The sequence below is a fragment of the Dendrobates tinctorius genome, unplaced genomic scaffold, assembly GCF_039654945.1.
Source record: "Dendrobates tinctorius isolate UK_male_01 unplaced genomic scaffold, ASM3965494v1 ptg000084l, whole genome shotgun sequence".
NCBI classification, from domain to species: Eukaryota; Metazoa; Chordata; class Amphibia; order Anura; family Dendrobatidae; genus Dendrobates; species Dendrobates tinctorius.
The window spans coordinates 25,969,085-25,983,030 of record NW_027361752.1 but is presented as its reverse complement, the minus strand read 5'-3'; the positions used below and the strand labels follow the sequence as shown (position 1 = coordinate 25,983,030).

Below are 13,946 nucleotides of genomic sequence, written 5' to 3'. Positions count from 1 at the left end.
TTTTTAGCGTCTGCCGAGATGCCTGTACGGACCATGTAACGTTTTTTGTGCGGATCCTGCAGCACAAAAAACGTTACATGGTCCGTACAGGCATCTCGGCAGACGCAAAAAAATTGACAGATTCGCAAAAAAACGGGTCCAACGGATGGCCATCCATCAAGATCCGCCGGTAATGCAAATCAATGGGGAAAAAAACGGATCCTCCAAAAAAAATGGCGGATCCGTTTTTTGCAAAAACGGAGGATTTTGACTGATGGTCAAAAATGGAAGTGTGAAACAGGCCTAAGCAGATGCTGGGAGCTGGTATCTAAGGTAAATATCGGGTAACCAAGCGCGCGCGTCACTTAGTTACCCGCTGTGTATCTTGGATACCTGCGTTCTCGCGCAAGCACACTGGTATCCAAGATACACATCGGGTAACTAAGTGACACGCTCGCTTAGTTAACCGATATTTACCTTGGATACCAGCGTCCTCGCTGGTCCCGATCGCTGGTGAGTCTGCCTGTTTGACAGCTCACCAGTGATCATGTAGTGATGCACCAGCGATCCTGACAAGGTCGTATCATTGTCGGGATCGCTGGTGCATAGTTTAGTGTGATGGCACCCTAAGTGCTCATGGACCTAGAACTGTTTGCCTAGAGCCTTAAATGAAGCCCATGGGACCCCATCTGATGGAGCATGCCGCAATTTTGAATTTCGTTTGGAAATTCAGAAGTTGTTCAGAATAAGCAAGAAGGAAGAATAAGGCCAAAAGGAAAAAATAACTAATACTTAAGGACATGGAGATACTTTAAATCATATATTTTATATTATATTCAGTTTTCAGAAACACAACCGAAAAAAAATCTTTTTTCAATTCTTGTAATTCCCGGTGGCTTCAGAACATCACCACATCAATGTGCCGAGTTTTTAAAGTACTTCAATTGCTTGTTTGCGTCTTTCTTCTGTTCTCCAGTTTCTTGTATTTTGTCTTTATGATTTATTTTAATACAAAAGAAGTGAAAAAGAAGAACACATTAAGCAAAGCGGCTGAACACAAGACAGCGAGTGGCTTGGTAAACATTCGCATTTTGCTGTATTGGATGATAAAACGTGGAACGCAACATCAAGAAATAAATAGATGTTTACTGAAGTGAGGAATAATGACACTTCATTCGCGAGCGGATAGTAACATGTTCTTATTATTTTTCTATTACAGTGACTCTTGCTCCAACCATAACATCATATACCTGGAATGCAACCCCAGAGGTCAGTCTTATTTACCTACATGTTAACTTTGCATGCATGTGTGGACTTTAGGTACCCATCCACCACTAACTTGTTATTAAAGGGACTGGCCAATACTTGGACAACCCCTTCTGAAACTTTATGCTTCCTCCTTGAATAATAATAACACTTATGCTCACCTCCAGTTTTCCAGAGGTGTCGTCACTGACTCTCTGGGGGATCTCATAATGTTGTTATGGTGCAGCAGGTTGGCTCAGTGGTTAGCACTGTATGATGGTTCAGTGGTTAGCACTGCAGCTTTGCAGCATTGCCATCCTTGATTCAAATCCCACCAGGGACAACATCTGCAAAACGTTTGTATGTTCTTCCCATATTTGAATGTGTTTCTTCTGGGTTCTACAATTCCCTCCCACACTACAAATACATACTGATAGGGAATCTAAATTGTGTGTCCCAATGGGGACAGTGATTATAATGTCTGTAAAGTGCTGTGGAATTAATGGCGCTATATAAGTGAGTAAAATAAATAAATAAAAAAATAAAATGTCACGCAATCCCTGTGGCCAGTCAGTTTCACTCTATGCATAAATCACATACAAGGGGGAACCCCCTAAAAATCAGGGTCACCACTCTTACTCACCTGACCTAACCCCCTGCGACTTCTTCTTATTCCCAAGAATGAAGAAAAATCTAAAGGGAAAGCATTTTAAGGACGTAGAAGAGGTTAACAAAAAATTGGTGGAGGCACTTAAAGAGGTTGTCCACTACCTTTTATAATGCCCTCATCGATTTAAACCATGTAACTAAGAATTTTTGTAACTACATAGTGCTGCCATATGTGCCTCTGAGCAGCTCTATTGCTGACCATTCAGTCCACATCCACTGATGTCATGTCAATTTCTGGAATCCGTTCATGCAGCCAGGCATGACTCAGTTGCAGGCATCCCTCCGATTGACTGGGCTGTGGGCACATAACAGCCCAGTATCCAGCACGCCCTTGTGGCCAATGAAAGCAGAGGAGAGAGGGAAAGCCCTCGGTAGATACTGGGCTGTGACATGTGGTGAATCTCCACCTACAGCCCAGTCAATCAGGAAGTGTGCCTGCAACTGGTTCACGACTGGCTGTATGAAGGGATTCCGGAACTTGACATGACATCAGCGGATGTCATCGGCAGCTGCAGCCGGGGTCACGTGATGCGGACTGAGCGATCAGCAATAATGCCGCTCAGAGGTATATATGGCAGGAACATGTATTTAAAGAAGACTTATTTACAAGGTTTAAATCGATGGGGACATTATAAAATGTAGTGGACAACCTTTCTAACAGCATTAGTTCAGAAGAATATTAAAAATGTTATTATGAACAATCGAAAACCATTGGGAATAGTGCTTATCATCTAATGAACAGTATTTTGAAGGGGCTTAATGTTTTAAAGATGTTAACTTGAATAAAAAATGTAAATAAGTAATTCTCTTTTTTGGGGGGGTACCCCCTCTTACATCCAGAGGAAGTGAGAGAGCAGCACTGACTTCCTCCAGATCGATGTGATTTAGCCAAAGACAGAGAGTAAAACCAAATATCATTTCACTCCTGTCTTTAAAGAGCACTTTGCATTCAGTTGAAGCAGCGACAGTGGCCCATAGTGTCACATGATTATGTGATCGCTGCCACATCAGTAGAAGGTACCACAGGTTTTCCTGCTTTCACGGGAAGAGGGGTGATATGTTTTCTCCTGCAAGTAAAAGCATGCTGAGATCCCGTTATCTTTTCTGACCTTGGTTGGCTTGCTATAAACTACTTTAAAAAATCATAGTCATGTTCTCCTCCTTCTTTCCAACCAACCATCACTTTAACACTTGCCGTGAACAAGAAACCCAAATTTATAATAAAGACTGATGTTATTCACAGGTATAAATTCATGTTAGTTTTTTGGCATAAGATGGCTGATTATTTAAATAATCTTTTAACATAACTAATATTATCTTAAAATAAATGGAAAATAATCAGGCAGCCCTCCAGTTCAAGGAAAAATTGTGGACTTTAATCCAGCACCAAGTGGTGCAACTTTTCGACCTCACAGCATGGTCTTTGTCAAGCAAAGTGTTGTGAGGTCGAAACGTTGCACCACTATTTTTCCTTGAACTGGAGTGCTGCCTGATTTTTTTCCATTTATATTTTGCGTTGGACAACCGCATTACTCAGGAAGTATCGCACCCAAAATCTGCTCAAGTTTGTGCTGCTGTCTGTTTTTTCTATTTAATATTATCTTAAAATAGTTAGAAACTAAAATGTAAGCTGATTTTCCCTCAGGATGTGGAAAAAGACAAGTGAACGGTTCCAGAATAGTAGGTGGGACGAATGCCGCAGTCGGGGCCTGGCCTTGGATCGTGTCTCTTTATTTTAATGGAAGACAAGTTTGTGGAGCGTCGCTGGTCAACAACGAGTGGCTCGTGTCCGCGGCTCATTGTGTGTATGGGTAAGTGCTAATTTTATGTTGCTTTGACGTCATGCATTTACGATATATAACCGCATCTCATAGAAAGTTGCAGACTCCAAACAAAAATGAAGGTCTAGAGATGTTTATGTAATTACATCTCTGTAAAACTCTGTACAAGGCCATACATTTGGCTTTCCTCACGTGACTGTAGCACTATGCATTGTGACGTGCTTCTGTTGCAATTTAATGAAGTATATGAATAATTTGATCACTGGGCTTGAAATCATTATTTTCACTGGGCTGTACCCATGCACACTAGAGATGCAACAATTTATTCAAGTGGAATTGAATTCTAGTCAAATTTTACAAAAATCCTCATTCATTAATTTTTTGTAATTTGTTTCTACATGAATTTGACAACATGATGTACAGCTGACTGCCATTTTGGTGAACCGCAAAAGGTCATGAAAAGGGTTAAAAATATAAAAAATTCTTAAACTCACCTTACCACTCACCTCTCTGGCCCCTCCGTTCCTCACCATTCCCATTTGGTCTTCGTTGCATCTTCTTACTGTCACTAGGAGAACCTTATATCCTGTGCTTCTTCACACTAGCCTGTGACCTCTGGCTCTCATGAAGCCAGGGGTGACACTGCATATTCACAAATAAGGCCACAACATCACACTGTGTGCTATGACATTACACTCACCTGTACAGAACTGTTCTGGGACTACTCAGAGCCAGAATTCCCGACTTAGTAAGATGAGACTTTGGATTTCAGTGTTCTCAGCTGTCATAAAAAGATATGACAAGGACCATACCAGGGTTGGTGACTCTCACACTGGCCTGAGAAATGATGACTAAGGTGCGGATAATTTTTTTATTTGTCTTCATTTTTTAAATATCACAATTATTGTACTCTTGGGTCTCAAGAGACCCCAGAGCATAACAGACATTCAATTTGCAGAGAATAGCTTCAATGCAAACTGAATTTCCCTGAAAAATCTGCAATTTCTGGTAAATTTGAATATTGCCAAATCCGCTCATCTCTCATACACACTTAGTGCTGATAGTGTCAAGATATGTACAGCCCAACCTATTGACTTAAAGGGAGTCTGTCATCCCATTTTTGGCCTATAAGCTGCAGCCACAGCCATCAGGGGCTTATCTACAGAATTCTGTAATGCTGTAGATAAGCCCCCGATGTAACCTGAAAGATAAGAAAAAAGAGTTAGATTATACACACCCTGACGTTCGGTCCGGTCCGATGGGTGTCGCGGTCTGGTCCGGCGCCTCCCATCTTCATACGATGATGTCCTCCTCCTTGCTTCTCCCTCGGCTCCTGCGCAGGTGTACTTTATCTGCCCTGTTCAGGGCAGAGCAGAGAACTGCAGTGCGCAGGCGCGGGACCTCTCTGACCTTTCCAGGCGCCTGCGCACTGCAGTACTTTACTCTGCCCTCAACAGGGCCGATAAAGTACGCCTGTGCAGGAGCTGAGGGAGAAGCGAGAAGAAGGACATCATCGTATGAAGATGGGAGGCGCCGGAACGCGACATCCACCGATCCTGACTCTGCCCCCCGGTGAGTATAATCTAACGCGTTTTTCTTATCTTTCAGGTTTCATCGGGGGCTTATCTACAGCATTACAGAATGCTGTAGATAAGCCCCTGATGACGGTGGCCGCAGCTTATAGGGCTAAAATGGGGTGACAGATTCCCTTTAAAAGGTCAAAGAAAAACACTCATCCTTAGGCCCTAGTGCAGGGATCCCCAACTAATGGCTCAGGAGTCACATTTGGATTGGGGACCATTAATATGTAGCTCACAGCTGTCTGTCAGCATGATGTATCGCACCAGGTTTAGGAAACAGCTATGAAGAGCGGGTCTCCAGATGGTGACTTCTGTGAGTAGCCCTATACAGAAGAGCAGATCTGTATGTGCTTACACTGGGCTTCGGATTGGAGAGATGAATTAAGTAAGTGCAAAATTGAAGATTGGATGGTACTGCCAAGTAGAGAAGGTGATAGTGTAGTGGGAGTGTTTGATTTGAGACTTTTTCTTTATATGTTGTGACAACCATGGTTGCCTTTTTCCAAAATCAGCGTCACCCTTGTCTACACGTTGTGTCTGGTATTAGTACATTTGAAGGGATTGCAATACCACCTGCAACCTTTAATCCTGAACACATTTAGGCACTAACACATAAAAATAATCAACTTGGTTAAAGAAAAAAATACAAAACTCCATAATTTACGGTACATTCTTTAGTGATCTTTTTAAAATTTTAAAAAGAAATGAACTTTATTTATCACCCTGAACTTTCTTTTCTATCAAACAGCTTCTTTAGAAACCATAATACTCCATTAAAATCTCAGCCCAGTTGACAGTCGCTCTATATTCACTTATAAAGTATGGGAAATTCAATAGTCAAACAGCTGCGATTGGACCAACCCTAGCTCAGGTCATTTATATTCATGTGTTTGGTTAACATATAATACCGATTTGCAGGAAATGTGTGGTTGGTAGATAAAGCCTTTAGTGATATGCAAATGATTTCCCATTTGGTTCCCAAGCAGATATAAGCTGCAGTGTTTACTGCACTTAGTCTTTCCTCATGCAGAAATGAGGTGTCAAGAACCAATATTTCAGACCAATTGTTTCTCAGATGGAACATACTAATCATCTGCGTCAAGGGGCTGATGACTAATTGGCTCGAGATTTTTAACTTAGCTGTTTAAAAAATCATAATAATTAAGTTAACAGCCCCTTCATAATTGTATTGTTGTTCCCGCTACTGTTATAATTTATAGCTTTCTAGCCGGAATCAAGGAATCTGCTGATAGTTCTGTGTTAGGGAATGTGTGTCCTGCAGAGCAGCGAGGAAACATTAAGCACTTTCCAATTATAATAAACTATCTCACTTAATCCAATGGAAAGCTTAAGTTATGTGTACTGCTTAAGAGGTCAGAGATGAGCACAAATACTACAGGCGGAATCTGTCAGGCTTGTCCTACGGACGACAATAAATTTGAAGTTTTCCTTGTGATCTGCAGGAGGAATATGATCCCGGCCAATTGGAAAGCCGTGCTTGGGATGCACGATAGCGCCAACGTCACCTATCCGCCGAGAGAGAATAGATTCATCAATCAGATCGTTATCAATCCACATTACAACCGACGCACTAAAGATAGCGACATCGTCATGATGCACCTAGAAATACAAGTTAATTATACAGGTATGGAAATGGGTAAGGTAGGCAACTTGATAATTTGAATATGGTAAAATATTCTAAATTATAAGACATACAGTGTCTTACTTTTATTTTTAAAAAATACGCTACTCTGTTGGGTGTTGCACATAGTAATTGTGTCTGCATGAGCATGTATCTAATTTTCATCAGGATATATTGGACTCGTTAAAGGGAATCTGTCACCCATATTTAGTGATATCATGTAAATATATCACCCATAAGGATTCTATTAGGATTTTTTATTCCCCATGACCCCGCACCTTTGAGGCATAAATACCTTTTTTACCTTGTTGGGGATGTATGCAAATTGCCACGGTCCGGTCCGATGGGTGTGGCTTAGTCGCCTTCTCCCCCCCCTCCTTGGCTGGCTGCACGTAATCTTCATCTGTGAATATCACAGATAATGTTGGTTTCCGCGCTTGCGCATTGTAAAGGCCTCCGGTGCCTGCGCTGTATGCTTTGCCCAACTGTGGGCGAAGCACATAATCGCTACTGCGCATGCGCCGGTATTTTCCAGCGTAGTCTATGCCCCGGGAGTCTTCACATGCAGGATACACTTCCGGGGCATAGACCGCACTGAAAAATACCGGCGCATGCGCAGTAGTGATTGCATGCTTCGCTCACAGTTGGGCAAAGCATACTGCGCTGACGCCGGAGGAGCCCTTACCTCCATATAGCTGTGTTCTCCTGTATTGGGAAGCACAGTGAAACAGCTCGTAAGGTGGTGAAATGAGGTCTTAATATTACTAGTATAATATACAAAGCATATGAAATGGGCCGAGCAGAAAGTATGTGGGCAGGGGCGGAGAAGGAAGTCTGTGAGTTTTTACAAATCCACTTCCAAGCAGGAGGTGACATCATTATAGAAGAGAACACATTTTTTCAACTTCTTCTGTACAGCCAAATACTAAGAAATACAATTTACTTTCAAAACTTTAATATGTATTTTTGTTGGGTCCCTACTGGTGATCTCAAAAGCAGTTCTTTGGCCAACCCTCACATCGATACAATTATCCATGCATCTCATCCATTCCCCAGTAAACCCTATGGATTTGAACATTATTAAATGAGTTATCTGATGTGTTTTTTTACAATATACTTTAATAATACATTTGGGTTTTCTGCCTGTTCTGCCCAGAGCTGATCTCTGCTGGCACAGCGCAATCATAGACCGCCTTAGCAGCTTTAACTAATGTCATGTTGCCAGAGCACCAGCTTGTCTTCTTCTCTACTCTGTTGACAGGACGTGACTGTTGATTTCATACTGATTGACAGCCAACTTCCTGACGCCTAACTGCGGGTTGTTGGCTGTCAATCAGCATAACTTCTAAAGTTGTGCTATGGCGACAGAGCAACCCAGAAGAAGAAGAGCTGCTTTGTTGATGTTAGGCAGCTGAATTACTTTCAGTGGTGATCGGTGACTGCTCTAAGTTAGTACCGCGTGCAAGAGGCAGGTTATTAGCAACTATCTGCCTGTTAGTTTTTATGCCCACAGCAAAAAAAAAGTCACCACTTTGACTCTCAGTCTCTGCTCTGAGTCACCGCTGAAAATACAGAGCAGAAACTGTAACCACACTCTGAACCCTGACTGACACTCGCTCTACATTGGAGCCGGCTGTTAGTCAGGGCCGGGGACATGATTAAAGCCACTGCTCTGTATACTAAGCGGTGACTCAGAGCAGTGACTGAACCTGGACCAATGCCGCCCCCATGACTGAAACTGGAACGCTGCAGGAGAAATAAAGTTAACTTTCTCGCTTTAGTGTTTGGCTAAGTGCGAGTGCCGGGCAGGTTAATAACGCTATTAACTTGCATATTAACCCTATATCTGCAGGTTAATGGCATTTTTTATGGTGACAGGTCCTTTCTAAAATGACTTGGATTATGACATCAGAGATGCTTTCCGAGTTACCATAATAACTTTTGGAGACTAACACAGAGGAGGCCTATATAGGACAGAAAAGCCTGGCACTTGGGCCATTGTTCGTGAGTAATATTGACAGGCTGCAAATCAAATCACTAACACTGGCCAGCTCCATATTGTCATGTATAGTGCAAAAAAAATTTCAATAAAGTTATGAGGTTTTTGGGCTGATCACCATGTTCTACTCATCTAGAAAAGTGTTGAGACAAAAGGAAAAGTAAGAAATGATACATCTGTGTATGGCTGTATATTTGGAACAATGAGGACTAAAATAGTAGATCATGTAAGGCCAGCTTTAGGTCGAACATCGCCTTCAACACAGGCATGAATATAGACTTACATGTGTATGAGTGTGTGCAAATATTATACTGTACATATGTACATGCATATAGATAGTGGAATAAATCCAACTACCATACTTGTTTAACCACTTCTCCCATATCTTTTATAATTGTATTCCCCGCTTTCCCATCTGTGTGTCCACCATTAATATTATACTTCTGTTGGGACAAAAGTGTAGTTACTAGTGATGAGCGAGTATACTCGTCGCTCGGGTTTTCCCCAGCATGCTCGGGTGGTCTCCGACTATTTTGGCGTGCTCGGAGATTTAGATTTCGTCATCTCAGCTGCATGATTTGCGACTTGTAGACAGGCTGAATACATGTGGGAATTCCCTAACAAACAGGCATTCCTCACATGTATTCAGGCTGTCAAGTAGCCGCAAATCATGCAGCTGCGGCAACAGAAACTAAATCTCTGATCACTTCCAAATACTCGGAGATCACCCGAGCATGCTCGGGGAAAACCGAACAACGAGCATTCTCGCTCATCACTAATGCTAAGATGTGGTTGAGGTTTGATTGATTGACTGATAGATTCAAATCGAAAGACGTACTGCATATGTGTTGGATAGTAGGGGTGGTATACAGTTAAGAAGTGAATTTCAGTGTTGCAGCATTAAATCAGAATAGTTCACAAGCCAAGCCACAAAAATCTATATTTCTACAAATTGTTTTGGAGGTTGGTTTATGACTGCTGCACAGTGTGAAGCCGGGATTGGTTTTCATGCCCGATACACACAACATTTATGGTGTCAAAAGGTCATAAAATTCTCTCTTCCATACCTTGTTGATTTGCTTCTCCATAGATTTTCAGTATATTCAGCACCTCTTTAGCCATGCATCCTGGGGTCTGTGTGCTAATCAGCATTTCTATCACATTTCAGCTTAGTTATTGGTCAGGACACATTTTCTCACTCTAAAGAACACTATGTAATGAAGTCTACATAATATAAGATGCAAGAAAGAAATACATACATAGGCATATACATGTACCGTATATATACAGGCGCTGCTCGCAAAATTAGAATATCATCAAAAAGTTCATTTATTTCAGTTTTTCAATACAAAGAGTGAAACTCATATGTTATATAGAGTCATTACAAACAGAGTGATCAATTTCAAGTGTTTATTTCTGTTAACCCCTTAGTGAGGAAGCCAATTTGCAGCTTAATAACCAGGCCAATTTTTACAATTCTGACCACTGTCATTTTATGAGGTTATAACTCTGGAGCGCTTTAACGGATCCTGCTGATTCTGAGAACGTTTTTTCGTGGCATATTTTACTTCATGTTAGTGGTAAAATTTCTTTGATATGACTTGCATTTATTTATGAAAAAAGTGAAAATATGGCGAAAATTTTTAAAATTTAGCAATTTTCAAACTTTTAATATTTATGCCCCTGAATCAGAGAGATATGGCACACAAAATTCTTAATAAATAACATTTCCCACATGTCTGATTTACATCACCACATTTTTGGAACCCCAATTTTTTTTTTGTTAGAAAGTTATAAGGGTTAAAATTTGACCAGTGATTTCTCATTTTTACAACAAAATTTACAAAACCATTTTTTAAGGGACCACATCACATTTGCAGTCACTTTGAGAGGTCAATATGGCAGAAAATGCCCAAAAGTGACACGATTCTAAATATTGCACCCCTCAAGGTGCTCAAAACCATATTCAAGAACTTTATTAACCCTTTACGTGCTTCACAGGAACTGAAGCAATGTGGAAGGAAAAAATTAACATTTAACCTTTTTTTACAAACATTTTACTTCAGAACCATTTTTTTATTTTCACAAGTGTAAAAAGAGAAAATTAACCTCACAATTTTTTGCACAATTTCTCCTGAATATACCGATACCCAATATGTGGGGGTAAACCACTGTTTGGGCTCATGGCAGAGCTCAGAAGGGATTTTTCAATGCAGAATAGGCTGGAATTGAGATTGGACGCCATGTGGCATTTGGAGAGCACCTGATGTGCCCAAACAGTCAAAAATCCCCCACAAGTGACACCATTTTGGAAATTAGACCCCTTAAGGAACTTATCTAGATGTGTGGTGAGCACTTTGAACCCCCAAGTTCTTCACAGAAGTTTATAATGCAGAGCAATGAAAATAAAAAATATTTTTTTCCTCAAAAATGATTTTTTAGCCCGCTATTTTTTATTTTTACAAGGCTAACAGGAGAAATTGGACCACAAAAGTTGTTGTCCAATTTGTCCTGAGTATGCCTATACCCCATATGGGAGAGCTCAGAAGGGAAGGAGAGCCATTTTGGAATGTAGACTTTGAAGGAATGTTCTGCGGGCGTGATGTTGTGTTTGCAGAGCCCCTGATGTGCTTAAACAGTAGAAACCCCCACAAGTGACCCCATTATGGAAACTATACCCCCCAAGAAGCTTATCTAGATGTGTGATGAGCACTTTGAACCCCCAAATGCTTCACAGAAGTTTATAACGTAGAGCCGTGAAAATAAAAAATCATTTTTTTCCTCAATTTTTTTTTTTCCCCAAGGATAACAGGAGAAATTGGACCACAAAAGTTGTTGTGCAATTTGTCCTGCATACAATGATACCTCATATGTGGGGGGAACCACTGTTTGGGCACATGGTAAAGCTCAGAAGTAGTGTTGAGCATTCCGATACTGCAATATCGGGAATCGGCCGATATTCGCGGTATCGGAATTCCGATACTGAGTTCAGATACTTTCAGTATATCGAATACCGGAATCGGAAGTTCCCATAATGCAATGAGCCAGTTTGATTTTATTCAGCCAATGAGGATCCTAAGAAGTGTGGGCACATCCTGTTAGAGCATGTTAGGCATGTAACTACTGGCATGGCTGTGATTGGCTGCTGAAATATTGTCATGATGCACTATAAAAGCCGCCACCGCCGCCATTTTGGGTTCACTCTGCTGTGAATTAGGTTAGGGATAAGACGCTGCTGTTCTGAGGGACAGTGTGACCTAGCAATTTGCTATATTGTGCTTTACCCAGGCTACTTTATCAACCGCTGTAGCTTTCTTTTGCCTTCCTGCGCTGTTCACGGCTGTCTGTGAGGTCTCTGTGTGTGAGTGCAGCTCACGCTGTAGTGTGTTCTGCAGCCAGCCATCTCCGGTTGTAGTCCACTCAGCGTGCGTCACTGCCTCATACATTGTCCTTTTTTGCATTAGTGCTGCTCATTTTTCCAGATTTCTCCTATTAGTGTGGTTCCATCCGTATCCAGCTAGAATATTTGCAAACACTATATAGGAGTAGATAGAGGAGCCTTTCTGCTGGCTTGTGCCCTGCAGCCCCAGCCAGATTAGTATTAGCCTATTTTTTGGAGCCTCATCTATTGCATTGTAGGTTACCTTCTTGCATTGTAATAGCTACAAAAAGTTTGTGATACTATCGGTTTTTCATCTTTGGGCACATCCAGTGTCTTTTTGTGAAAAAAAGTTAATAAAGTTCACCAAACACTCCACTTTACAGTTGTGTAGGCCACATTAGCTCATATTAAAGTCTAGTCCACACTTTATAAAATTAGTGTTTCTTATACCTGTTAGCAGCTGTTCAGGAATAAGCACACTAAGCCCTTAGTACTTTTCTGCCTATCTTTATCAGTCTACCAAGATGAAGAAGGCAGGGAGTAAGGCACGTGGTCGTGGGCGTGGAGTTTCTGCAGGGAGAGGACGTGGGGATTCTGTGCCTGCTGCAGGCACCAGTGACTCAGCATCCCCCAGTTTTCCCAGGGAACAGTCCTTTATGCGCAGCTTTGTAGGTGCTTGCCGTACCCCACTGCTGCGGGACGAACAAATTGAAGCCGTTGTCGGATGGATGGCAGCTAATGCATCGACTTCAATTAGTTCCAGATCCTCTCAGGTCCAGAGCACTGAAGAGCACCCATCTGTCTCTTCACCACCTGCCAAATTGCCCAGGCAGTCAGAGAGCCCTGGACAGGAGCCATCTCTACTTCTGTTCTCTGAATCTGTTGGCTTGGAAAGAGGGGGCCAGCTAAACAGCATTCGAGAATTTGAAGAAGAGGTAGTATGCAGTGATGCGCAACTGCTTTGTCTCTCTGAATCTGAAGAGGGGGGTGGGCCAGTGCCTATGGTCAGCACACCTAAGTATGCATCTGATGATGAGACTCAGGTGCCACTTTCTGGTGCGTACTGTGCTGTTGAGACTACCCAGGAGAAGCAGTCGTTTGAAGAGGGTAGTGTAGATGATGAGGTCCTTGACCCATCATGGCGTGAGGTATAGAAAGGTGGTGGGAGCAGCTCTGAGGAAGAGATTTCCTGAACGGCCAAAAGAGGAGGGAGAGGGAGGGGGCAGACTTGGTTGCCTGTAGCCTCCACTTTGGCAACCATTAGGAGCATGCCTCTTCCAAAACCCAAAACGGGCGCTCCCAAGACTTGCAGTGCCTGGTCCTTTTTTGACACAGTTGCAGATGACATTTGCTTTATAAAATGCAAGCTGTGTAATCAGAAAGTGAAAAGAGGGAAAAGTGTCAGCAACCTCAATACCACAAATATGTGGAAACATGTGCGGACCAAGCACGTGGTGGAGTTACAAAGACACACTGAAGACCTAGGCCAACCTACAGCGCCACCTACCACCTCTTCAGCTCGTGTTGTAGCCTCTTCCTCCTGCTCACACACAGCTGGTTCGGCTTCCTCACAGGATCGCCATGGAAGAACCTATGGCACTGTTGTACAGAGACACAGTGCCATTCCACCCACAGCACCACGTTCCCTGTCATCCTCACACTCCCAGGC

The 13,946-nt window shown here is 42.2% G+C and overlaps 1 protein-coding gene across 1 annotated transcript in view; it reads left to right on the top strand.

Annotated features, from left to right (window-relative positions):
• The window catches only part of TMPRSS15 (transmembrane serine protease 15), a 473,521-nt gene that overhangs the window by 434,689 nt on the left and 24,886 nt on the right, over nt 1-13,946 (top strand). Inside the window, exons 20-22 of the mRNA XM_073584497.1 lie at nt 1,199-1,248; nt 3,539-3,704; nt 6,718-6,899. Of these exons, the coding sequence (XP_073440598.1) occupies nt 1,199-1,248; nt 3,539-3,704; nt 6,718-6,899 (398 nt within the window). The remainder of the gene's footprint in view (nt 1-1,198; nt 1,249-3,538; nt 3,705-6,717; nt 6,900-13,946) is intronic.